Source organism: Cystoisospora suis, assembly GCF_002600585.1.
Source record: "Cystoisospora suis strain Wien I chromosome Unknown contig_2285, whole genome shotgun sequence".
In the NCBI taxonomy this organism is placed as follows: Eukaryota; Apicomplexa; class Conoidasida; order Eucoccidiorida; family Sarcocystidae; genus Cystoisospora; species Cystoisospora suis.
Window position 1 is genome coordinate 50963 of NW_027155084.1, and position 24193 is coordinate 75155.

The following is a 24193-nucleotide window of genomic DNA, read 5'->3' on the forward strand; positions in this document are numbered from 1 at the left end:
GGCGACCTGCCCGGGTTGTCCTGCGCTTGAAGAGGGAGCTCGGGACCTCGTTCGCAGGTACGTGAGACTTCGTCGCTCCATCGTCACGTCTGGGCCACTCTCCGTGTAACGCCGGCAAGTTGCCGGGGTGGTGTGCATTCGGCATAGAACGGCTCGTTTAACGGTGTGGCACCTGCCAGTGGAGTCTGCGGTTTACTGGACTGCTACAGTTTTTTTTCAGCGGGCCTCCTGGCTGGGCTGCGGGTATCACTCACTGTAAGCCGCGGTGAGACGCCCCCTGATATATACACATTTTTTTGCCTGCGCGAATAGTATACAGATGGGAAAGGGAGCAACGGCGTTCTGCACGCTACTGCGCAGTGACCACACCAACTTTGGTCTCTTACAGATACCACTGGGTGCTGCAGTGCACGGCGACAATAATGGCAGAGCAACTGTGCAGGACCCACGCGCCCAACGCCGGCTCGTCGTCCCGGGCCTTCCTGAAGTTCGCTTGCTACTCACAGGGAGACGGAGACTGGATGACGTTTCGGCCCGCTTCTGTTTAGCATGCCTTAATCTTTGCCTGGGGTGGTTTGCGAGCCTTCGCGCTCTCTCTTTCATTAGGTCACTTCTCCGCTGGGTATTCACTAGCACCCGAGGCTGTTTGGCTACCTCCCCATCTCGCACTCTAGAAGCTAGCCAGTTTTTAACACAGTCCATGACCAAGCCGCAGCCAACGAAGACAGCGCCCCCGCCGTGGTGACTCGGATCGCATGTCCTTATCTGGTTTATTCAAAACCCGCGTCATCCTGTCTTCTACATCGCTCTTCTGGATGTCAGTGGACGCCGTTGGTGCTGTTGCTAGCCGTAGTTATCGGAGAACGATGGCGTCGCCCCCCGCCGGGGCACTCTACGCTGTGGTACCCGGCTGGCGACCACCTGCCCGCTCCCGATTTTGAGACTGTAGACAGGCACTTTTCCCCTTAAGAAATGCCGCAGTCTCAGTTCATCGTGTCAACGCATCCTCAACCACCGCTTTATGTGCTTGGCTTCAAGCAAGAAAAATGCTACGCGTTACCGTTCTTCCTCGTACGCGGCTGTTCTGCCCTTCTCGTAAGTGATGTGAACTCCCACCCACAGCAGCCACAGATCAAAGCGTTCTCCGTAGCGACGTGCCGCAACGCAGCTACGTAGCCAGTACAAGGGCGAACCTTGTGTACCTTTCATGGCCTCAGCTTAACGGCCCCCCGCGGAGGACCAGCAGTGGGGGCGCGGTAGCAGGGTCCAACGGTGAAGAGAAGAATGCAAGTTGTGAACCTGTTCTTTTCCAAGTGGCAAAGAATGTACTGGTTTCCTCAGCAGCCACCACCGGATGTGTTGCACAATAGTACTTCCCAGTAGGAATTTCTTGACTGAAGTCTATCACATGGCCTCTACATTACAGGCGCTACCAGGAGCCGTCCGTCTCTGCCATGAACCGCACCAAACTCTATGGCTTGCCGGCGGTCCCGGACACCTGATTGAGGGTAAGATAAATAATGCGGAAAAGTGCCTGACAGAAAACCTGACAACCTGCCACCACGGGATCCATCAGTATCGTAGTGACGCGCTTGCTCTTCTTGAACGCGGGTTCCGGGGCAGGTCACTTTGCTTCAGCAGGGAATTTCAAATGTTGAGATATACGAGGCCCCAGCAGGAAAGCAAAACTGATCCGGACATCAGGTGTTTCCCGGCGGATTGAACACGAAGAACTTGAGAGCGACCGCAATAGTCTGGACACAAAAGAATCAAGAAATTATGAAGTAAGTAGCCAGATGGCTTGTGTTCCTCGCTCAACCGCTGAAGCACCGGCCACAGCAGGAAGCCAACAAGGTTCGCGCATAAGAAAGAGAGTCTTGGGCTGCAACACCGGGTAGCGGCTCCACACAACCCCTGCCCTTCCGACCCATCGCCGTTTACCGAACAGAAAGCAACTAACGTTGACGACACAACAGACAAACGGCGGGACGAGAAGCCACACAGTCGGCCCTCTGCATACCACAGTATGGACTGATGAACTCATCAACAAAGTTTTCAGGATACGCTCGACGCCCATCCCAATTGCTCCCCAGCCTCGCGAAGCAAGGTAACCTCCAGGCGTACCGTACAGTAGCGAATGATCAACAGGCAAACCCAATGTAGAAAGACATGCGGCAACATCGGTCCCCTTCTGGAGCCTGACATTCGCTTCTAGTCTCCGCTGCACGGACTGCGAAAGGCGAACAGTACTCAGAAACGTGGAACTACATGGGCTAGAACACTGCGCACACCAACTGCAGCAAGCGAGCGTCTTCACGCGAAATCAAATGTGCGAGGTTAGGAACTCAGTCGTTCCCGGGGCACACGGGGCTCTCACCTGGGCAGTCAAGAGCAATACGATGATCCACGTCAGCCGGAATTCCTGAGCTGAAAAGCAAATTTCAAGAACAAAAGAAGGGTCCAAGGCATGAGACGCCCGACGCCACCAGCGATAGGTGCATTGTCCAGTGCTCTTCCCGTTGCGTCGTGCGCGAGTTTGACGGTTTTTGGCCGAGCTGGTTGCATCGAGCGGGTGGAACAATGCGTCAACGATTAACAGGGACGAATGGCAAAATGACAAGCGACAGATAGCAGCCAACGGTCGCTGAGTGATCCGAGAAGGACGTGTGTGTGTGAAGCCATCGGGCAGATCAAGACAGCTCGCTGCGCTCTCAGAGAAAGACCCTGCACGACCAGTGACTAGTTTCTGAGGAGAAGCAGTGGATGCACGCATTTGCTCAGTAGAACTAGTCGTAAGGATCGCATCCAATTAGGGTGACGTCTCCGGAGCAAATCAAGAACTAGGGGCCAAGCGCGAATGCGGCTCGGACCCTGTTACGTGAAAGCTCCAAACGTCTCCCGTTCCCTCTCACACGATCATAGACTCACGAGACGCACAGTATGTTCACAGGGCACGAAGCGACTAAAAAGCTTCAGGCCCTTGGATGCTACGGTCTAACGCACTGTCGCCCAAGAGGATACAAGAACGCTCTGTCCCTTTGCAATCACGCTTAAAGAATGACATACCCCTGAACTGAAGACGCATAGATGACCACTGTAAAGACCGACGTACGCAGAAGCGCCGCTTTCGCGCAGACCCGCACACCAAAGAAGTCGTGTGAAGGATGTGTAGCGACGAAAAAAAAGCCCATCAAACCACGTGCATGCAGAGGCTCATCTAGTTAACAAAGTACGCCCGCAAGGAACCGCACGCATGAAAGTACCCGTGCCCCTCTATCTGTGAATATGACATACGCACATCACATCAGCATGCCGGAAAGACGTACTTACACATGGACGCTTTCAGATACTGACATACGCTAAGCATGGAGCTGTGCACACTTGTAGACTCATGGGCGTAAAGCCTTCAGGACGACACTGGTGTATGGCAGACGTTTAGAAGATTGAGTTACATGTATCGTGGATATACATTGGGTCCGTTACATAGAATACATGTGCAATGGTCTTACAATGAGAACGCTCTCGGCGAACAACATTCAACAGCTCCAAGATACATGAATAACGGTTGTTCAGGAGTTCGACTCGCTCTCTTAATTCAAGGTGATTGTGTACCTGAGGAACAAAAACATAGCAGCGCACTGAGGTATAAGAGCAGTGAAAAGCTTAGCACTGTCACCATTCTGTCTCATCTGTCTTTGCCACTCTGCGCAATATCACAGCGGGACAGGAGACTGAGATGTGTCCTCGACAAGTCTTTTTCCCGAAGAAGAAACAAGAGACGTACTCGTTGCCAGAAGGACTGCCACTTGTCATCCTCCCAGAAGTACTCCGGGACGTCGAGGAAATCTGCACAATAAAAAGCATGCCAGAGATCATGTCGAATAGCACGTGCTGCATCTGCAGATATTCGAGTCTGTCACGTAGTGCTGCTGCTTTGCCTTCGTCCATTAGAAAGAACTACGCCGTCTCCTCTCCAGCACGTTTTCATCTCATTTCCGCGGATAACCATTCGACCGGAAGTGCTTTGCGGGAGCCCCTCAACTTTCTTCCGCTTGCTGACAACGGCGAAGCGCAACTACCAAAGAAAGTCTGCTCCACTGTGAGCGACGGAACAGATCGAGACACGAATCTCAGATGCGCATTATTCCCTACAGGCGGCAGCAGCGTCTCGTTTCAGGAACCATAGCCAAGCTGAAAAGAGCATCAGGAATGCTGCGACCCACCCTCTGTGAAGACTCTCCTTAAGTTCTTTCAGACGGACGGAAACACAGCAGCACGGCGCTAGGACGGAGCAATAAGCACTGCAACAACTGCGATCAGTCAGCGTGGTTTGTCGAGAGCTCTGTCTTATTATTGGGGATCTGACGGTGCTGCCTAGTCGTGCCCTGCTGTGTGGCAACCCTGGAGGTTACAAGACTGGAGCCGCCCGCCACTGCTTCGAACCGAATGCTGTCTACAGGATCCCCGGCTAGGTCAGGCAATAAAACGATTAGTACGTACGGCGCTTCTGGGACAATATTACGCAGATAGCAGTGAAGAATTCAGGTGCCGATACGCTCTCGACGTGTTTCATGACTGACAGACATGAGGAGGAGGAGGCGTGAAAAGAGAAAGAGACCATAGACCTTTCCGAATGAAGACACTGAGCGTACTCCTCTCAGATGTGATCGAGACAGTCGTTGTTGACGTACCCTGAATGATGTTTACGTCGATCATTTTAGCTAGAAGACTAGCGAACTGCTTGCCGTAAAAGTCGTCAGGGGCTTCGCCGGCGGCGGTGGTTCCTCTCGAGGTGCGAACAAGACCGCAGAAGCTTGTGTCCCCGTCCGCTAGGCAATCGCACCCAAATCGTGACATGCGTTCTGGAATTTCTCGCATACGCGCAATGGTAGAGTTGACTAGCGCTTCTGCGAACCATCACCCAGCACATGTATGATCCAAGTATTTCTGTATAGAAAAATATTATTTGTCTGCAGCGAGGTCAACGACACGTTAGAGCTGAACAAGACCTGAGAGGTGGAGTAACGTTTCGTGCGGAGTATCTCACTGAAGTGGGCCCTTCTGAGGCACAGCAAGCCAATTGTTTCTCCTTGCCGAATTTCCTCTGAGCAGGTCTCCATGCATGTCTGTTGAAATTCCAATGTGAAAAACACTCCCGAGAATGCTTGGACATCAGCACTCCAACGACCCGAGACTCACCGTAAACACCAAGCCTGATCGACTGTGCAACGGCGAAGGAGACGGCCAGTTTCTCAGACAGGGACCGAGTCTACCGACACAACACACCGACACAAACAGTCTATAGTACTGATCTGTCTGCTCGCTCCTTCAATGTGCAGGGCTTGTGATTCGCAAATTATCTCCACTGCTGCTCGAAAGTGACCTGACCGCTTCCCCGCGTTCCCCGTGGTGAGAAGGCTTTCCATAAACCAAAGGCGAGCGGTTCTCTTTGTCTCTACATCGCTTCAGGCCCGCTCCGTCACAGAGGGTCACAGGTACGCGCACAGAGTGAACCGTGCAGGGGACCTAGCTTCTCGTCCAGGGGCAATGCGTAAGAAAGGGGTGGGTCATCAGGGCATCAAGAGAACAGACGGGCAGAAACTGAACTGTAAGCTACAAGGGAATGTACCATAAATGTCTCCAGCTACAGAAATATGCCCTAGGCTCAGTCACCGCGTGCCAGGCGTAAAGTTGCACGTGACAAAGCCGAAATGCCGCATCCCTCCGGATGGGAGAGGATTGCGAAGTATCTCCCGTCTTGGTGTGAGGACCGCACGCCTACCTTTAAGTAAACGCGATTTTGCTTGACTCTGCTGCGAGGGATCTGCAAAGAAGAAGGGACCACAGGAACCACCTGAACAACAGATGCTTTGATCGGCGGTTTCCCAGGAGGAAATTCCCAAAACTACGCAGCGGATCGCCGAAGAAGGGACTGCAACTGTGAGCACCACCTTCAAACACTGGCCTGACAACAAGGACACGGTAGTGTTTACCCCTTGCCCGCCAGGAGGATGACAATAAGTCTTGTCTACACCAAGAGAAGGTATACTGCAGGCATGCTGGCTGCATCACGAGCAGCCCTACCACAACTGTCCACTCATATATAATCATGCAGCTCGGAAACAAGCACTCAACAATTGACAGCTGTCCCTTCAAAGGCAACTCTATCCTACTCTAGTACAGACAGGCATCCACTGAACCAGCTGATACTCCAACAAGAACCCCCGCCTCCACGCGAAGCCATTGGTGGACACCTCGCCCGACACACAGTGCTTACCGAAGAAGAGGGGCACCGGTTGCGAAATTCATCAATGTAGCAATAAAACATGACATCCTCCTGGTTCGCATCTGCACGGACTAGATCCGCTGAGAAGAAAAGAAAGGCACAAGAGAAATGACATTAAACAAGAGCGCCTGGAGCGTTATTCCTTTTGTTGCAGCCCTTGCTCCCCTAATCCCAAGTCGTCCTAGCTGTTGAGATTTACGAGCAGGTAACCTCCTAGTGACAGCTGAACTCGACCCCCGGACCGCGCGTAAGTCTAAGGAGCTGATGCCTCGCGAGTTCATTCATGTGTTGACGCATTACCACCTACATCACACCTGTGTGGCGTGATTCTTCAGACACATTCCCTTGTGTCGCCGGGCGTAGAGCCTGTTTTCATTGACCTACGTGTTACTAATGCTCTGTATCGTCCTTCCCCGGCAACAGAATCAGAATCCACTCAAAGACGCTTGCTTTCCAGACAGATCTCTAGGTGCAAACTGATGCCCTTTGCAGATCAGATTGTCCTTTTCTGTAACAACAGAACGCGGAGTACCCAGGAATGGGCACGGGAATTTGGGCTGATGATCTGTACCTACTTGCAAATCTCCCAAAAAACCACATCAAGTTGCTTAGGAGTTCCCGTTTCATCTCGGTGCCCCCTACGGCATCGCCTCCCCAGATGACGACGGCCCCGCTAGCAAAGACGAAACAGCAGCCTGTTCTTTCTCCTTCTTCGGAGTGCGACAGCCTTCTCGTTTCCGGCACCATACAACATATCTCCTCGCTGAATCGACTAGCAAACGCGCTTCCACTGTCCGCAGCAGGTCCCTTGCTGTCCTCTTTCTCGGAGAGCAAAGCGGTATCTGCTCTCGCTGAAGTATTCGGAGCGAGAGACCCCCCAGCTCCCCCACCCATGCGAGCTCTCCTCTTTCTACTCCAGGCAAGTTGCTTGCCACGAGCCGGTTGACTTTCTGCGTCTGACGAGAGAGATAGTACTCCTGAGGCGTCTCTTTCGCACCCACTGCTCCTTCCGCTGCTAAGTACTCCTGACATGCTCCGATCCAAACGAACGTTGTCCGGAGTGTGTTTCCTGCTAGAAGAACGCGCGGTACTTTTGTCCTCATCAAACAAAGAAGAGTTTCTATCCTCCAGACTCCCAAAAGAGACAGGGCGCTCCCGTCTCCGAATCCCCCCCTCCGTCATGGTAACGCCTTTTATATCCTGGTTTTCCTCATGACTACTTGTGCTGCTGCAATCATCGGTGATCAGTTCTCTCGACTGAGAAAGAAGGCTCAGCTCCTTATCAGATGAATCTCTTCCATAGAAAAGTTGGCTATCATCAAAATGAGAGCTACTCTCAGGTGTCTGGAGAGAAACACTACCTTTTTTCTGCGGCGTTTTACTCATGCCATACGCTGTTGACGCTTCTTCATCATCATTGCTTTTCTCCAAGTGTCCGCAAACTGCACTGCTCTCCAAAAGAAAATTTTCCTTTCTCATGGCACGGCACTTTTCCTTCCCATCATCCTTCGTGTGAGACGTATGCATCGCGATACGAGCAGAACCTCGCGCGCAAGGAGGAGGAAAGCACGGAGCTGAGTACTGCCGTGGCAGTTCACGGTGATCCGCAGACGGGCTGTCTACATCCCCCATCCCACTCGAATAATGGCGACTCCCCGTCGCAGGTGTACCAGCAGCTGCATGCGGCTCGCCGGCGGAATGAAAAGCAACAGGAGAGCGAAACGCAGAGGCAGACCGCGGGGGAACCGCTGGAGCAAGAAGATGGAGAAACGTTTCGAAGCAATCTTGGCTTCTGGCCTGAAAAGATAGGAAGGAGAAAGACAAAAGAGTCACCGAAGAGAGCGAAAAAGAAAACCAGGCTCATGGGCGAGGACAAACACAAAAAGCAGGATGACAAAAGAGCCCGGGTAGGGAGCACAAACCACAAGGAAAGAAAGATAGAAGCGAAGAGAAGAAACGAGACATGACAGACGGGTATGCCAACGAGGTCTCTAGAATGAGGAGGAAGGGGGGAGGCGGGGGCAGCTACAACACTACAAAAAGAACCAGCGCAAAAACAAAAACAGTACAGAAGCGCAGACGACACTTTAGAAAGAACAGCTCACGCGGGTGTGAAGCCGAGACAGGAAAGCAGCCCGCCTGGTGGAAGGGAGAAACAGCAGAGCTCACAGACTTATTTTCGCCGGTGGGACCCCTGAACACACTACCCAGATGCTTGCTATGCTACGTGTCTACGCGTCGCCACCTAGACTTGAACGGCACGACAAAAGACAGGGGAAAAAGAAGGCTTCCGAGGCGTCTAGCTTCCCTGCTGCCTAGCCGCCGAACAGTCCACTGTGTAAGGGTGCTATCGTGAAAATCCTGAGTAGCAGTGACCTTTACCCTCCTCCACTGTGTCTTGAAACATATAAAGCGACACAAGGGAAAGACACGTCAGTCTGGAGAAAGTCAGCTGGAAAGGCACAAGGAAAGCAAGACGACCTACCTTGAATTCCGCCAACTGCAAATCGTAGTTGGGAAGTTCCAGGTAAAGCACGGTTCCTTGGTCGTCAGGAAACTGGGCATAGCAATGACGACTGTAATACAGCAAACACACGTATACCACAGGCTTCGTCATGTAGGAAAACGCTACCTACAGGCGTGAGCGCAGCGAGGGTCATGCATAGGACACGCCTGGCGAAAAGGTGAAAGCCAAGTGTCTGGTCAGGTACGGCAAGAGCTGCATGTCGTAGTAAGAATCTTTTGTACCCAGTGAATACACACATGATACGTATGTGCACAGAATCACTCAGAGGCTGATATCCTGGAGTGCTGATGAGTTACGAAGCTGCATGGCTATGACAAAAGGACAGGGGGCGTTGTCTCCGAGCTCTAATAACACGTCCACACCGAAACGAAAGCTAACCAGAGAGAGAACGCGGGGAGAGTGTGTAAGCAGCACGAGGTCAGAAGCATTCACTCTTTCGCTCCCGTATTCGCCGAAGGACTATGTCTCTGGACGAGACACTGGACAGTCAGCTACACTAAGAGAGCCGCTGGTTCTCCTTGAGAAGCGTGCAGACACACGGGAAGGCGCTCGTGTTCCTCGAACAGTGTTGACAGTCAAACAACATACGTGTTTCACAACACGCAAATACGCACAAGCCAGTAGCAGCATGCAACATCCTCGATTCCCATCCAGCACTACTTCCCTAACTATATGGTGTACGTTAACAGAGGCGTATGAAGCTTCCGAGGTATATTGAAGAGCTAAAGTAACATAAGCCTCGCCGTACCTGCGTGTACGTTTCTCTGGCTGCGTGTCTGCGCCTATGTCCATAGCTGGTGGTTAAACGTACGTCTACCAATTCTAAAGTGTGCGTGAGTTCGCATGCAGCGGAAAAACGCGGAGACGTCCGGGCTTCCGTCCCTGCGTCTGGTGTGCACTTTAGTCGTCAATGACATCTCATATGCAAAAACTCATGATGTACTGAAGCACTGCTAAGAAGGTGTGCTACACACGTTGCTGACGAGTGCATGCTAGAGTACTGTAGAGTCGCCATATTGGAAAGTTCCTGCCGTTTGGTATCTACACCGCAGCCTCCGTCACGTCAGCAGCTCGCTGCATTTGTCGTCACGGGTCCAACTGTTGTAGCCAGCAATAAATCGCGTTGCTCCTATAAACGCATATGCCAGATGAACTTCCTGACTACGATGCCCACTCTTCTGGTTCCCTAGCAGATCCTCTTTCATTCTTTCTTGTGCGAGTTTTGCAACAATTTACAGAGTACGACTGTGAAATCCTCCATCGTTGAGACGGAAGAAATTCCTGACTTACGAGATGAGCGCATCATAAAGCGCGCGTAAATCATAGCCTTCCGCATGGCACAAGGAGTGTATCGGATAGTAAAGCCGCTCTTCCTTAGAAAAACAACGAGTCATGGGAAAACATACACACCCACCTCTCACGACATCGGGGCACCGAGGGATTCATCATAAATGGAGAGCACTCACTGACCCTTGCTCTAGAAACGGACGGGGTAGTTTTCCTGCTATTGTGTATGTGCACTCCTTCACTTGTCCAGACTACAGAGTATGTGCAGCAGGAAACAAAAGCTTCACTCGCTCTTCACCTCTCCTGCGTATTTTTCTGAGAAACTGGCAGTTTCAATGCTACTACCACTACCTTTACTACTCGTTCCGCTGCATCTATATACGAGCTAATCTACTGCTCCTAGGACGCATACACCCCCTGACTGCAAGTGGGCCCGGAAAAAAAGTAATCCGTGCCCTCAGCTGTATCCAAAGAGAAAAGCACCCATCGCACTAGACAGCAGCTTTCTCATGAATGTTCTAAAGACAAGGATGACTCGCTCCCACGCAGCTGTGCGGCAGGCGATGCAAGTTTGTAGCTCTTCTCCGCACCGGCAACCACGAAGAAAACCAGCCTTCGTTGGATGTTCTTCGTTGCCTGCATTCTACCGTCCACGCTTACTTCGGCCTTCTCTTCGTTTCGCTCATCTTCCAGCTGCCGTAGAAACATGGTGGACCGCCAAGCTACCTTTGGCGGGTTTCTCTTCTTTCTTCTTAGCTTCCCTTTGCGACCCCCCGTGGCCTCTGAATTGGCAGGACCTCCTCCTCCAAGTGCCGTCGTGGATGCGCCGCAGGCAGTCAATGGTCCACCCGGGGTACCTCCTGCGACTCCGCGCGGAAGTCCGCTCGCTGTCCTGTGCCTGAGGCTGCAGCCCGGTGGTGGGGTTGCGCCTGTCGAATCGATCACCTCCTCGTTTTTACCTGGTCGGGTGATAACATTGTCTTCAGACGGCAAGTCACAACCTCCCCGCTGAGTAACGGGAAGCGGACTTAGAGAGTTGGCTCGAGCATGGAGTGACCGGTGTGTGAGCTCAGATGTTCTCTTTGTCTGCGGGCGCCGTGACAAAGACTGAAGACCGGAAGGGCTGTCTCCTCTTTCACTACCTGCTTCAAACCCGGGGGTGCGAAAGTTGTTATTGCGCGACTCTGGAACACAATCGTGCTCTCCAATTTCCACTGCCTCGGCAGCCGACGGTGATGCATTGGGAGGATGAAGCCATGCGGACGGCTCAAGACCAGAAAAAAGAGAGTTTTGGCCACTGCTGTTGTATTCTTCGGCTTCTGGAGAGCCCTTGCGTACGCGACGTGCGCCCGAAGAACATACTCCGCTGTCTACGCCATGTCGCATATGCCCAGATGAGGTTGATGTCAGACTCTGTCGAGAAGGTGTGGAGGGAAGACAACAACGAGGAGAGCCTGGACAGGATGAAGGCTGTACCCGGACATGAGATGAAGAAGGGGTTGAAGAAGATCGAAGAGATTCTGACGCTGCTGGCACAGTTCTGCCAACCGGAGAAAATGACTCCCCTTCCGCTTTTTTCGGCTTCTGTGGTCCGGAAAAGTGAAGTGATGACTTAGAGGCTTCGGCGAGCTGTGGTGAGACTTCCCTACCACCCCCCTGACAAAGACCTCTGGTGTGCAGTGCAGCCCCCTCGGACGTACGCACACAGCTGCGTGCAGCGGGGTCGGTGGCGTAAGCGAACGGGCTCCGGAGAGGGGACGAAGGCGAAGAGGAGTACGAAGAAGGATTGTCAGAGACGCACGACGAAAGTGGCGAACAGCTTGCTGGTGAGAAGAGCGCCGAAGCTGGGGAGGAATGCAAACCCGGAGGAGAGGATGAGAGAGGGTACGCGTGGGAGTAATGCGGGACAGGGGGAAGAAAAGCACATTCCGGCCGAGAATGCCTGGGCCATGACGGGGTACAGGCGCGCGAGCGAGAGCGTGTAGAATGCTGATAGGGAGCGGAATAGTGCCCTTCTGTCTCCTCGTCCTGCTCCAAGAGAGGAAGGTTGAAACTCTCCTGGAGAGCCCTTTTTGAGACAAACATCTTCCGGTGCCACGGAGCGTCAGAGTAGGCAACCCAGAAAAGTGAGAGGTCGTTCTCGAGTCAGAGAGATAGGGGGTCAACGGGTGGGCGTTTGTAGGTTGTACATGCACCGTTCTGCCCACTGAAGGAGCACCGCTCACAAGTATCGGCCTTGCAACTTCGTTTCACGCACGGAAATTCTCCAGAGAAGACCCCTCAGTCAGAAAGGCGGGCCTGCGACGTGAAGCACTCCGACTTGAGGTGAGGTTGTCCCCACTATGAAAACAAACCACTCAACTATAACATACTCGTGTTTGCGACTATCCGTAAACAAATCCACACTGTCCGCGAAGGACTGCTTAGGGACAAATATTTCTTCTGAAGTTACTACCGGGGACAGCTTGGTGGTCGCGCGATGTGCAGCGTTGGGCATGTCGTTGCTTTCTCAGTCACACGCGGAGCCCTTTGCTATACCGGCAAGATGCGGTACTCTGTTAGACCGACTATCCTTTCCTCATCTCGTGCCTGATGAAGACTCGGAGGTTCCAGGAGATCTCCTTCCTGTCTGGTCTGTTCTCTGTACTTGTAGAACGGGGTGATGCTGTGCTTATACAAGTAAAAGGGCGGCGTGCGTCACGGGTGCTGTCGCTCTTCCATGTCCCGCGATCCAGCCATCTTATAGAAGCCACGTTTCACGAATCGCGCAACCACAAGCAGAGGCGGGACCGATACACAAATGGTCACACTCGCGCGCACGAAGCACGTCGGCAAGGTCAACGCTCCGAGCCCCTTAGCAGTAGGGAACATAAGCATGCTCGTTTCTTGCTCCCCACCGCACGAGAGTGTCTCCCTGTAGACTCCACCTGGGCTGGATTCGGAAGGACAGGGCGTCTTTCTTCTGTTCCGCCTGCTAACTCCTGCAAGAAGACGGGGCCAGAGCCTGTGCCCTCGCGATACAGAAGCCACCGCGTCCTGCGCCCTAGCCCAGAGTGACGTATCGCAGCGGAAGTTATGCTGGCACAACCCCCCGGGAAGTGCTGTCATTTGTCGACGGAGAATCGTTCGCAGCGACGAAACCCTTGCGGTCACAGGAGAAAAATAGGCAGCTCTGGCGACTGACGGGAGTCTGTAAAATCCCTCCCAAGTATATCAAAAATAGACAGAAGCACACGCGAAGCATGCTTGACTGACGAAGCATCGTCTCCGCACACGGTCTTCGCAGCTCTCGTAGCGGGGCGGTACAAGTTACAAAACCATATCCTAAGAGGCGCTGACACGGGTGCGGCGGTGTGCAAGAAATGCGAAGTTGCTATGTGATGGTGGTACGTCTGAATCCAGGGAAACAAGGGACGGGAAAACAGCAAATGCATGCAGCAGCACATCTGTTACTGCCAGCAGAAACGGCTCCTGCTGAATTCACGACCCCCACAGAATCTGCAAACTTCACTTTGCTCCATTCGTTCTCTCTCAGTTCATAGACGCTCAGGGACCCCCCATCACGCACCGTGCAGATAGAGAAGGGGACCCAAGGCGAACGCAGCGTGCGACTCGATGCCGTGCAGTAGAACGGTTGCGTCATCTGGGTAGCAGCGCTCCCGGCTCCCGGCGGCTGGGCAACATTTTGCTGGGGAATGAATCTGCGAGCACAGGACATCGATTCCTAACCTGCTCCCATAACCACGCCAGTCACTTGACCTTACCAGCGAGTGTTTGCTGACGTGTTACGTCGCCTGTCTAGTTGCGCCACGCACTCCGTGCCAGGCTGAGTGCCGTGCAGACCGAGGGGGCAGGCTGGCACACGGGAATGGCTCGCTGGAATAGCGCATCCTGCGACAACACACTAAGCAAGAGAGTTATGCAGTGCGGGTGAACTGCTCGCCGTGGTCGCGCATCTTCAGCGACCCGCTAAGGAAAAGACTGATGCAGTTGTGACTAGGAAGCACAGGGACATCCAAGCTGCGGTGGTGACAATGGGCGCTCTGACAGGGTTGAAGGTATGAGCGTCGGTTGTCTGTGACTGAAGATGGTCTATTCGACAGGCCCCCAGGGGACGATCAACACCTTCCTCAGGGGAGCCGAAAGCTTTCGCGTAAGAGGGACATCTGGCCACTGCGGCGCTGCCAGCCCGTTTAGTGTACCCCGCCAGTCATCTGCTGGAGGTGGGCTCGGCAGACCGCACGCTTGGCGGGCGAGCGCCGGGGCCCGCGCTGGGACGAGGTAGCGTCTGACGAGCAAGAATCGGGGGGGCGCACCCCAGGCAGGCTAAAGACATTTTTGGTTGAGTGAAACGGGCAGCAAGTGGCAACTTGGTCTCGGCTCTACACTGCGCGGTTGAGATCGCCAGGAGGCCACGACGCAGGCATCCCACTCCACGCTCGCATTACGCAAAAGTCCGGCATCTCCCACCTTCTGAACGTTGCCGCCTCGTTGGTGCGCAATTGGTAGGCACGACCAGCTTACTGACACCGTGCGAATTGTCAAAACAAAGAAAGGACTTACAGCTTCTGGACACAAAAAACCTCAAGACTGCCCTTGATATGGAGACCTTTTCTCCAAAAGTTTCCAGGATACAGACCGGACTTCAGCGGAGATGTTTACAGACTGGACACTTTCCCGGTATTGTGCGCTGAAGAACTAGGTGGGTGTCCTGACACCAGAGCCTCATGGCATGTGCATCGGCTGTTCCCAGCATCGTTTGACGGAAGGCTACTGCTGCGTAGACGCGCGCGCGAACACTTGGGATATTTATGTGGAATAAACCGAGAGCCTTTGCCGCTTCGTATCAAACCCCGAGTGTGCAAGGCCGGATAAGATGTTGGAAGAGCAGGTGGAAGAATGGGCTGGGCTGTGCAAGTCCGGCCTGCAGCATGCCAGGGAGTGTGGTACCCCGAGTCTTCTGATGACTCTGAAAGACCTGCAAACAATGCTGTACGAGGAGCCTACGTTGAAGCATCGAGTGCTCAACCCGGACGTTGTGCAAGAACTCCTCACGATCACATTCGAAGGCATCGAACGGTCCCAATACCGAGTTGCAATCAATGCGATGCAAATTGTGCTCCAAAACACCGAAGCTACTGAACTCTGGGATAGTCTGTCGTCTGGCAAGGCGCTTCATCTCTTTTTGGTGGGACCAGTCACCGGACCAACGATATTGGTGTTCGCTTAGTTCTGTCCGGATCAGGAGGTTGTTGAATCACTGGCACGGCGGTGGGAAGACGGCGCTGCACTACTCCTCACGCGTGCTACACATATTTGCATGGACGTTCTGGTAAGGGCCTTGATCGACCACCCAGACGCTACCGAACTTCTTACTGGATGGATGTCACAGATAGCATTCCTGGAGCAAACCACGGAAGGAGGGAATTCCGTGCTAGGAAGGAAGTGCAAAAGTAAAAAGTTTGCAACCCTGGGCAACTCAGTCAAACACACATTAGGCCCCCGAAGCGCTCGCCACATGGACTCTAGAAATGTGCCTGGCCGCTTCCTCGTCCCTTGATCGGTACAGCGGTAGGGCTCCATTTTGCTGCAACCAGAGCTCTTTAAGTAGCAATGCCTGTAGCAGGCCTTTCACGTAGGAGCCAGCTCGGCCGCCGTTACGTCGAAGGCAAGGCCTCCGCTGCAGCCGCACGCGCAGCAGCTCTCCTGTTGGAACGGTTTGAATTATCATCGCGTCAACTTCAATCAGTGAGGTCACAGCACTGCTTTAATTTAGACTTGAGTTTCACTGCTCCTCAGCTCGATTGCTTGCTTCGCCGAGTGGGCAACGCTTGCTCCACCGCTGACTCAAATGAGCTGCGGACTGCTTACGGTAGGGTCGGACTGTAACTGTTTTGCTGAAGGGAGAGTAACGCACTTTGGGCCGCAGTCAAAATCCTCTTTCACGCCGCGAAGAGAGCAACAAGTCTCGGACTTGCCAGCACCTCCCCTGGGAAAATGCCTAATTTCATTCGAGCTCTGTGTGATATCATAGAACAGAAAGAGCTGCCAGGCAGTATTACTGAGATGAGCGAGTGCGACTTCCTGGAGTGGGCTGACCAAGGCAACACGCCACCAGTGGCAAAATTCTACTCTGCTATCATCAGTGCCGAGGTTTGCAGCAGTTCCCCTCCCTCCGCAAAAGAACCGTTAGAAATGCCTGCACAGGAGGAATCGTTCACAGGCCGAGTGATGATCGACAGTTCGGTTATTGCTTTCTGGGAACATGGCACGAGGGTACAGTTCTGAGACAGCTACCATGAGATAAGCTTATAAACCTCCCACAGATGCAGGGACCCCGGTGTGAGGCTCCACTTTGTTGCCTTCTTGATGCCTCCTGTGAGGGGACGAGAGCTGTCCTGCAAATGATGCAGATCGAATGTGAGGATCCACTGCATTTACCTGCATTGAGGGAGGCTTAGTCTCCTTCAGGCAGCGGCTGTGCTTCGACGGAAATACAGACTGCCCAGATTGTGGTGGAGTTCGAGGACCCTCTTGTGCTCCAAGGGTTCTCTTCGGCTCTCAAGGAAGCAGCGAACCTCGAGGTACGCTGGTTCTCCTGATACTTGGGCAGCACAGTGCGTGACAGCGACTCGTAGACTCTTGGGGATCTCGACGAAGAATTTTTTGCGGCTCTCGTCAGCCCGAGTTTGCACACAGCCGCTGGCAGTCTGGCTGATGTCGACAGCCCCGCGGACAAGAGAGTCCAGCTTAGAGAGACTAACACGAATCCAGGAAGCTTCGCGTCGACAAAGGTAGGAGTGCCATGATGATACAGAAACAGGTCACAGTTTGCATTATCATCCGACAAGGACCTCGAATTTCTCGCACGGCACGATGTGTCGTCTCCCGCGACTTCAGAGTCGCAGTGTGTAGTTGCGAGTGGGGTGCCTCACAGAAGTCCACTGGCAGCGACAATCACAGGCAGCCAGGGCGGGTCAAGTCTAAAGGGAGCCACTCCACAACAGCTGCACTCGCAAGCTCGCCAGGGCCACGGCGTCTTCTCATCAACAAAGGATCTCGATTCACGGCCGAATTCATTGCAAGGGAGCGGAGAACACGGATTGGTGCCGTCTCAACTGGGAGGCAACCGAACCAAGGTTCCTCCGGTCGAGGAAGCAGAGCACACATTGTCTCCGGCACTTGAGAACAGCGGACTGGAATGTTGCTTTTCGGGGGTGCCGTTTGGGAGCCCGGCTCTCGCCAAAAGTCCACCGAAGTCCGCCAGCCAAACCCGGAGAGTGGAGGACGCTCCATCAGCCCGAAGGAGCTTGGACGCAGCGCAGCGCAGTAGTTCTCCCTCATGTGGCGAGCCCTCGAGTGCAGACGCAGCGCCAAGAGAGCCAGTAACTTGCCGGTGAGCAGAAGGAGTTTGACAACCGCGATATGTGAGCATGCATCCTGCGGGCAGAGATTCTGACCGGGTTGACAGGAAGGAGGTGCGTTCAACCGACGCAGCCCCACAAGGAACGGACCGATCTGTCCAGCTCCGAGCGACCTCGTCGATCCCACCAGTCGCCTCGAGTAAGTGACCGGACTAGCGTGCTCCTTCTTTTCGCTGCCGACTCTCCCGTTGTTTCAGCCGACTCTCGCTGTAATGCTAACGAGGCACCTGCTGACCGCCAGCCAACCGATGCGGAGTGCGGCCGTTCTAAAGGCTGTCTGAAGCTTTCCTCACGAAAGTGTCACTTCTCTCTTCCTGTAGTGGAGTGCTCCCCCGAGAGGAATGGGACTCCCAGCGCGACTGCGAGCAGCATGGACGCAAAAGTCGGAGAAGGCAACCAGCTAGTCCAGGGGCTTCACGGATGCCGGCTAAGACCCTCACCCCTTTCTACTCTGCGGCCAAGAGAGAAAGTCAGTGTCACTATCACTCAGCAATGCGCGAGCAACCATGAAGATCGCGCCTTCCGTAGAGATCTTACACTCAAGCGTACTCGCCACCGGCGAAGCTAATCTGCCTAGGTCCCAACAGTGAGCGGCTTCTTTCAGGGAGAGAAGCAATATCAGGTCCATGGCCCTGCGGCTCAGAGAAGGACCAGACTGAGGACTCAGAGCATGACGGGGCTCCTCGAGAGGCCTCCCCCGAAAATGAAGTTCTGCAGCTGCTGGTAGGTCTTTGCGCGCTTAAGTGGCGCCGTAATGCTTGTGCACGGACGCTCTACTCCTTAGGCAAGGGCGACCCAGTGCATAGAGAACGAGAAATTAAAGCTGTTACAACGCATACGGCACGAGTAAGCTCCCCCAGACACACACACGTCAATCACTGGCAGGCATCTTCCCGAAGGTTTCAGTCAGCCCATGCGGAGATGCAAGAGAGTCTTCGCGAGCTCCGTGAGAGTCAGAAAGCAAGCATCGACAAGCTTAATGCCAGAGCTGTGGCGGTAGGCATAAACTCGTCACTGCAAGCTGGACAGGAGGAATCGTCGGGCCTCAGGAGAATAGAAAAATTCTCAAAAAGCTGGAGTCATTGCCGGCTAAGGTCCCGGTGTTCGATCTCAGTTTGCCCGGAGACCTGATGGCGTCATGTGAACTGGAACACAGAGATAGCGCTCACCCAGGAGGACATGAGTTGGCGGCCCTTATTCACCGCATGAAGGAAGCTGTTCATGACAAGCTTCGACAGGCAAAAGAGGTAAGCCGCTCGCTGACACTTCACACAGTCTCCCGAGCACGCCCGCACCTTAGGATATCAAGGCTCTGGGAGGCCAGGGTTGACCGGACACCCTGCAGACTGGACATTTTTTCCCTTGAACCCCTTGGGGCTTCCGCGCGGGTCCGACCTTTCACGATAGGGACACTCCGAAATTGAATGCGGCTGAGGAGCTAATTTGGCTTCTCCGCCCGAGGAGGGCATGTGAGAGTCGGTTGGAGAGGCAGACGAAGACACTCGACGAGAAGGGTTTGTGATAGAATTGCTCCTGTCACGGTGCCACACATGCTGTACAGTACTAATGAACGGTGCTCGTGCAAAGGGGGGCTGCGTCACCTAGCGCGCTAACGTCGCCTTGGAGCGCTAGAATCTGGTGCAGTCTAAGTTGCTGCCGAACACTCACCGACGTGATTGTACGCTTCTTGCGGAGGCACTAGACTATTTCGGGAACGGCAGAAGAGTTTGGAGGCCACACGAGTTTCCACGGCGGCCTCCTGTAGTGCAGCTGGGTAGCCAGACTCTGGAGAGATGCTGCCGGCTGCATACGGGCCTTCTCAAGAGGGTGTAGTGGCGTCTGGCATCCAGCTGGGGGTCGCTGTCCGCACGCAATACAATACGCTTTGACCGGGAGCATTATACCGAGGGTGCTATAGTGGGGGGTGATTCCAGTCGACAGCACTGTAATGGATGAGCGACAGCACTATAATGGATGAGCTTCTTCCAGGATGTTAACACAGCTATGGCTTCGAGCTCATGAAGTGCAAGCGAACCCATACTTACCAACTAATCAAAACAGTCCCTTGGGCAAACCGGCAGCGCAATCTCCGAGGAAGGCTTCATACGTCACCTAGATCCCTCTGGGCTGTGTTGATCAGGAGGCGACCGTGCTTCAAGGAGGCCAGTCGCCTCCGCCCACCACGACGGTCGGCTTGGCGGCCTCAAGAGCGAAAAGGGGGTGTTTGGAGTCGCCATCCAGCTTTCCATGCTCCATTTCATTCAGGGGCTTATCGAGGTGCGCGACTCACTCAAGTGCTATAGTTGATCCTGCCCCAGCCTTGGTTCCTCTGACAAGAACTGTGAAAGAAAAGTACGGCCCTGAAAAGTACAGTGGCACCGCGGATTGGCTTTAGTTCTGCTCGCTGTGCACGGTTGCACTTCTGCGGGACAACCCCCGTCAGCACAGCAAAGCCGGGGGGGCCCGGCGGAAACACACCAGCAGAAAGGCCCCGCGGAAGATTGCCAACTGGCAAGATCCAGCAAAACAGGGGCGGCTCCGCAGTGCAACGTCGATAGGCTTTCTCCTGCAAAGATGTGATTCCTCTGTGGTCGACCAGAGTGTCAGCGCTGCCGTGACCGGGTGTTGTCAACGCCTGTTTAATTCACCCGCCACGGCTACCTCATGATTTGCTCCATTAATGAAGAGCGCCGTGTGGGGTGGACTTGTTTACCTGGAGCCTATACTGAAAAAACTTTGTCGTCCCTCCCTGCCCAGTCCCCCGGGGGCCTCCACACGCGGGGACATTGTCCGACCAAGCAAGTTCCCAGCAGCACTCGCGGTTCTGGAATTACATCTCACGCCATTAGAGATGTGTGCGGCCAAAAGTGAGCCCCCTGCTCGGCGGACTGTCGGTTTGAATGAAACTGATGTGCTAGCTGCAAATATGTGGCAGATCACATCCACCAGGGCTTGTGAACACCTGCTTACTACGTCACGGCATCGACAACAGACTGGGCGACTTCGACGGCTGATCGGCGAGGCGGACCATGAGAGCTGCGAGTCTGCAGAGGCCTGCCGTGTTCCCTTGACTTCGCTACCAGACGAGCCTTTCCCATGCGGTATCAGCGACATTAGCCGCCCTGTATCCACCGACACAACTAACCTGGAGCCGGTATGCTCCGCTACCCCCCAGCGTAATTCCAAGCAACTAGGTACTGAGGACAAGGACGGCGACCAAGCCAACTCAGCCACCGACTTCGAGGCAGACAGCGAAGGAGACTCCGACTACGCCTGTCTCAAGCTTCCAGTGTCGGGAGCCCTCTTGGACAGAGTGACACTCAGTGGTGTGATCACCACCACTGAGACCGGAGTAAATGTCATTGCAGACAAAGGTAACCGGTGTATGCGGACTCACTAGTAGCACACTGGAAGCAACGGACACCAAGTTTCTGCATTGAACCTCTTTGGACTCCCGTTCCAACACGGCTATGAGCGCGAGTCGGCTCGGGGGGCGACTTCTGCCGCTTCCAGCACAATCGCCGCTTTGTAGACAGCTGAAAACCATGACAGCAAGCGAGAACACTTCTCGGCCACTCGAGCCCCTTGCAGCTGACCGAGCCCGCGCAGTCTCCCTAACGCAGCACATCAGCGAGGAGCCCGTCTCGTCTCATTGTTCTAGCTGGAGGAAACTGCATCGCGTCATCATCTCAGAAAAACTGAACGGCGCTGGTAACCCACGAAAAGTTGGGGCAGCAGGGACTGAGTGCTCTCCTGCTGTTTGGAGTGGACAGAACACTGACCCAGTTCAACCTTGAGGTTTTTTAGGGCGACAGCTAGCGAGCTATGCCCCGGGCAAAACGCTTAGGTGGCAGATGGAGCACTTTTCAGGTATCCTGCGCTCCCAGGGGGACGGACGACTTCACTGTCAACTGTTCTACATGTCTCTTTCGGCTGGTGCTGTCAGGCGAAGCACGATTCACAATCAACGAGGAGGGTGGCGAGACGGGTGACGGCTCCTTCGTGCAGTACAAAGGCGAATTTCGGTCTTCGCGTCTAGAGGGTCATGGCGAGTTTCTGTGGCCCAATGGTCTCACCTACCAAGGCGAAGTGGGCGTCCGCAAAGGGAGCCACCTAAAGTCCACACACCGAACGATCGAGGAGCCAGTTTGTACAGTCCCATCGCCGCACTGTAGCTATCGTGATATCACTTGGACACGACCGATGAAGGGTCTTCGCGTTTCCACGGTGGCTTTCGCACTCCGGGGCAGTGGCCTTGGGCAGTTAGGCAGAATACCGGAGCGGCTGAAGGTACTCGGGGGGCAAGACTCAGCGAAGCCACCGGAGGATGTTATCTGAGCGCACCTGCCCGGCAAACCCTGCCTCAAACCAAGCGCGGCCCAAGGCTCCGGGCTCTACTATTGGGCACCAGCAGAAGTGAAGACGAGGGCAGTCGGGTCACTAACAGTAGCCGTACGCAGCTTTGTCTCATGGCATGGCGCTTCCTTAATTGTCCTCCAATTTCCAGGTCGCCAAAGGCCTCCGCCATGGCGTCGGCACGCTGACCTCGCCCAGCGGGTGAGCGCCAGTGCTGTCGCGTGTCAAGTGGAGAGTTGGATGCAAGCATCCGGCAATTCATCCCCTTAGGAAAAAACCTAGTGACAAAGGCCACGGAGAAGACGTACCGCGCGAAGGGGCAGAGTTCCCCAGAGCCTGTGTGTGATACATTGAAAGGTGTCCGCTCCCGTAGCTACCTCCCGCCTGCGAGAGGCGCAGCTATACGGTCCGCGTTACGGGCGGCGGTCGCCGACATCTTCACAGGTGTCACCACACACTGTTTCATGAAGCGGCAGAGGTGTCTTTTGGGGCTCTTAGAAGTTGGCCTCCCAGCGCCCTACCGAAACATAACGAAGCTGGGGCCTGATTGTTAAGCTGCTTCTCCTGTCTTCCACGTTTGCCGACTCAGTGACAAGCAGTACGTCGGGCAGTGGCGAAACGGCGAACGAAGCGGAGAGGGAACCATACGATATGACCATGACGCTTTGGTGGAATACAAGGGTAAGACAAGGGCTACGTTATAGTGGGACAATTCTGCACGCCACCTCACCTTGCGTCTCGCTACACCCGAACTGGAGTGTTCAGCCCATGAAGAACGGGACTGGTCATCGCTGATGGTCTGTCGCTCTATCTCCCGTGCATGACACTGTGATGTCGGGCGGAGGATGATTTGCGCCGCCGGCGTCCACGAAGAAGCAAGCAAGTCTGCGACAACGAAGCGTGTCCAGTCTAGTTCTGTGTAATGGTGCGCGCTGACGCAGGAAGTTGGGCTTGCAACCGCAGACATGGCTGGGGCAGACAAAGGTACCGAGAGGGTGTTTATGAAGGCCAGTGGAAGGAGGGACTTCGCCATGGACAAGGGCATGCGGAGTGGACCGATCTCGGCGTACAGTATGCAGGTAACGCCAGTTTGTTGCGCTGAAGTAACTCCCGGTGAAACTAGTTCTGACGCCGTACTCTTCTGTTGTGTTCTCCACAAGGATCTGTTTCCGGTGATTTTCCGAGGAATGCTGACGACACAAGAAAACAGCCTGCAACGTTGCTCAGGCTACACACATCGGCCTCACGCTGTTCACCAGCCATCCCGTGTCGTGCAACTGCACCAAGTGGTCTCTTGCCGCCTCTGATGTCCTTGATTCACTACGATTTGGTCGATCATCTTCCTCCCTGCTAGGACAATGGTATCAGGGTGTGCCTGAAGGCTGGGGAGTTCAAGTCTGGACCAATAACCCAACACGAAGTACGGAGGCAGGTAAAACAGCAGAAGGACCGCAAGCTCCAATGCCCATAAGCTGCCGATAAACATAGAACAGATATCGGTGAATTTTAACCTGCCTGGGACACGCTGTGCCCTCCAGGGGTGGGTTCCCTGCTGCGCTGCAGCCCAACTGCACGCAGAGAGGCTCTCGAGTCGGTGTCTCGCTTTGTCTGCACCCGCTCGCAGATGATGATGATGTCATTGGTGGCGAGCTTCGCTTCAACCGCTACGAAGGACAGTTCAAGGTCAGAACCGGGCCGGCTTTCGTGGTATCTGTTCTCTTGCTACTGCTGAGGAATGAGCAGGCTCCGCGCCCATCGGCTCTGCTCGGTCCCAGTACCAGTGCCCACCGCCACTTTGAAAGGCACAGACGAGGAGGAAAGCCGCCCCGTTCTGAGACCGTGCCAGGCCACCGTGCACAGGTAAAGGTCTCCAACAGTACGGTGGCATGACACCACTTCGTGACTCAGTTACTTTGTTGTGGCCAGAATGGAGCGAGAGACGGCTTTGGCATCTTCTGGTATGCCAATGGCAGCCGATATGAAGGGAACTGGAGACTGAACAAGAAGCATGGACGAGCGCACTTTGTACATGAGACGGGAGTCTTGCACGAAGGTAAGGAGCCGGCGCCAGGATCTTGCACTCGTTGCACTGGACTGTCCACACGAAGTCTGAGACGCGGGAGAGATGAAAGTTCCACAACTCATTCCTGTGGAGTGGAGAAGGACAATATATTAATCGTCTGCACGCTCCCCTGCTCGGTGAATGCTCGCAGCTAATTCTCCCTTTTCCGTGTGCTTTCTCACGCTCAGTCGGGTGCGACCTGTTCTGTCCGTCAGAGAATGTGGACATCTGAAAGCGTGTGTCCCTCCGAT

The 24193-nt window shown here is 54.3% G+C and overlaps 2 protein-coding genes across 2 annotated transcripts; one reads left to right on the forward strand and one right to left on the reverse strand.

Annotated features, from left to right (window-relative positions):
- Positions 1-1257: 1257 nt before the first annotated feature.
- CSUI_004814 (family cog1723 domain-containing protein) lies at positions 1258-13599 on the reverse strand. The gene is made up of 12 exons (XM_068064998.1): positions 10761-13599; positions 10104-10186; positions 8772-8862; positions 6862-8083; positions 6278-6366; positions 5783-5824; positions 5200-5269; positions 4692-4907; positions 3785-3846; positions 3510-3612; positions 2378-2427; positions 1258-1754 (listed from the first exon to the last, which is right to left on the reverse strand). Exons 1-12 carry the CDS (start codon positions 12183-12185, stop codon positions 1701-1703), a joined length of 3507 nt encoding a protein of 1168 aa, XP_067923032.1. The 5' UTR covers positions 12186-13599; the 3' UTR covers positions 1258-1700.
- Positions 13600-20375: 6776 nt separating this feature from the next.
- On the forward strand, positions 20376-21862 carry CSUI_004815 (morn repeat-containing protein; the record flags this gene model as incomplete). Its single annotated transcript, XM_068064999.1, has 2 exons — positions 20376-20898; positions 21471-21862. 2 exons carry the CDS (start codon positions 20376-20378, stop codon positions 21860-21862), a joined length of 915 nt encoding a protein of 304 aa, XP_067923033.1.
- Between the last annotated feature and the right edge of the window lie 2331 nt (positions 21863-24193).

Coding starts and splice junctions, on each gene's coding strand:
- CSUI_004814 (XM_068064998.1), bottom strand. CDS start 12,185: ATGTTTGTCTCAAAAAGGGCTCTCCAGGAGAGTTTCAACCTTCCTCTC. Junction 6,367..6,861: donor GTTTTTTGGGAGATTTGCAA/GTAGGTACAGAT, acceptor TTTTCTTCTCAG/CGGATCTAGTCCGTGCAGAT. Junction 3,613..3,784: donor GGCAGTCCTTCTGGCAACGA/GTACGTCTCTTG, acceptor TTTGTTCCTCAG/GTACACAATCACCTTGAATT.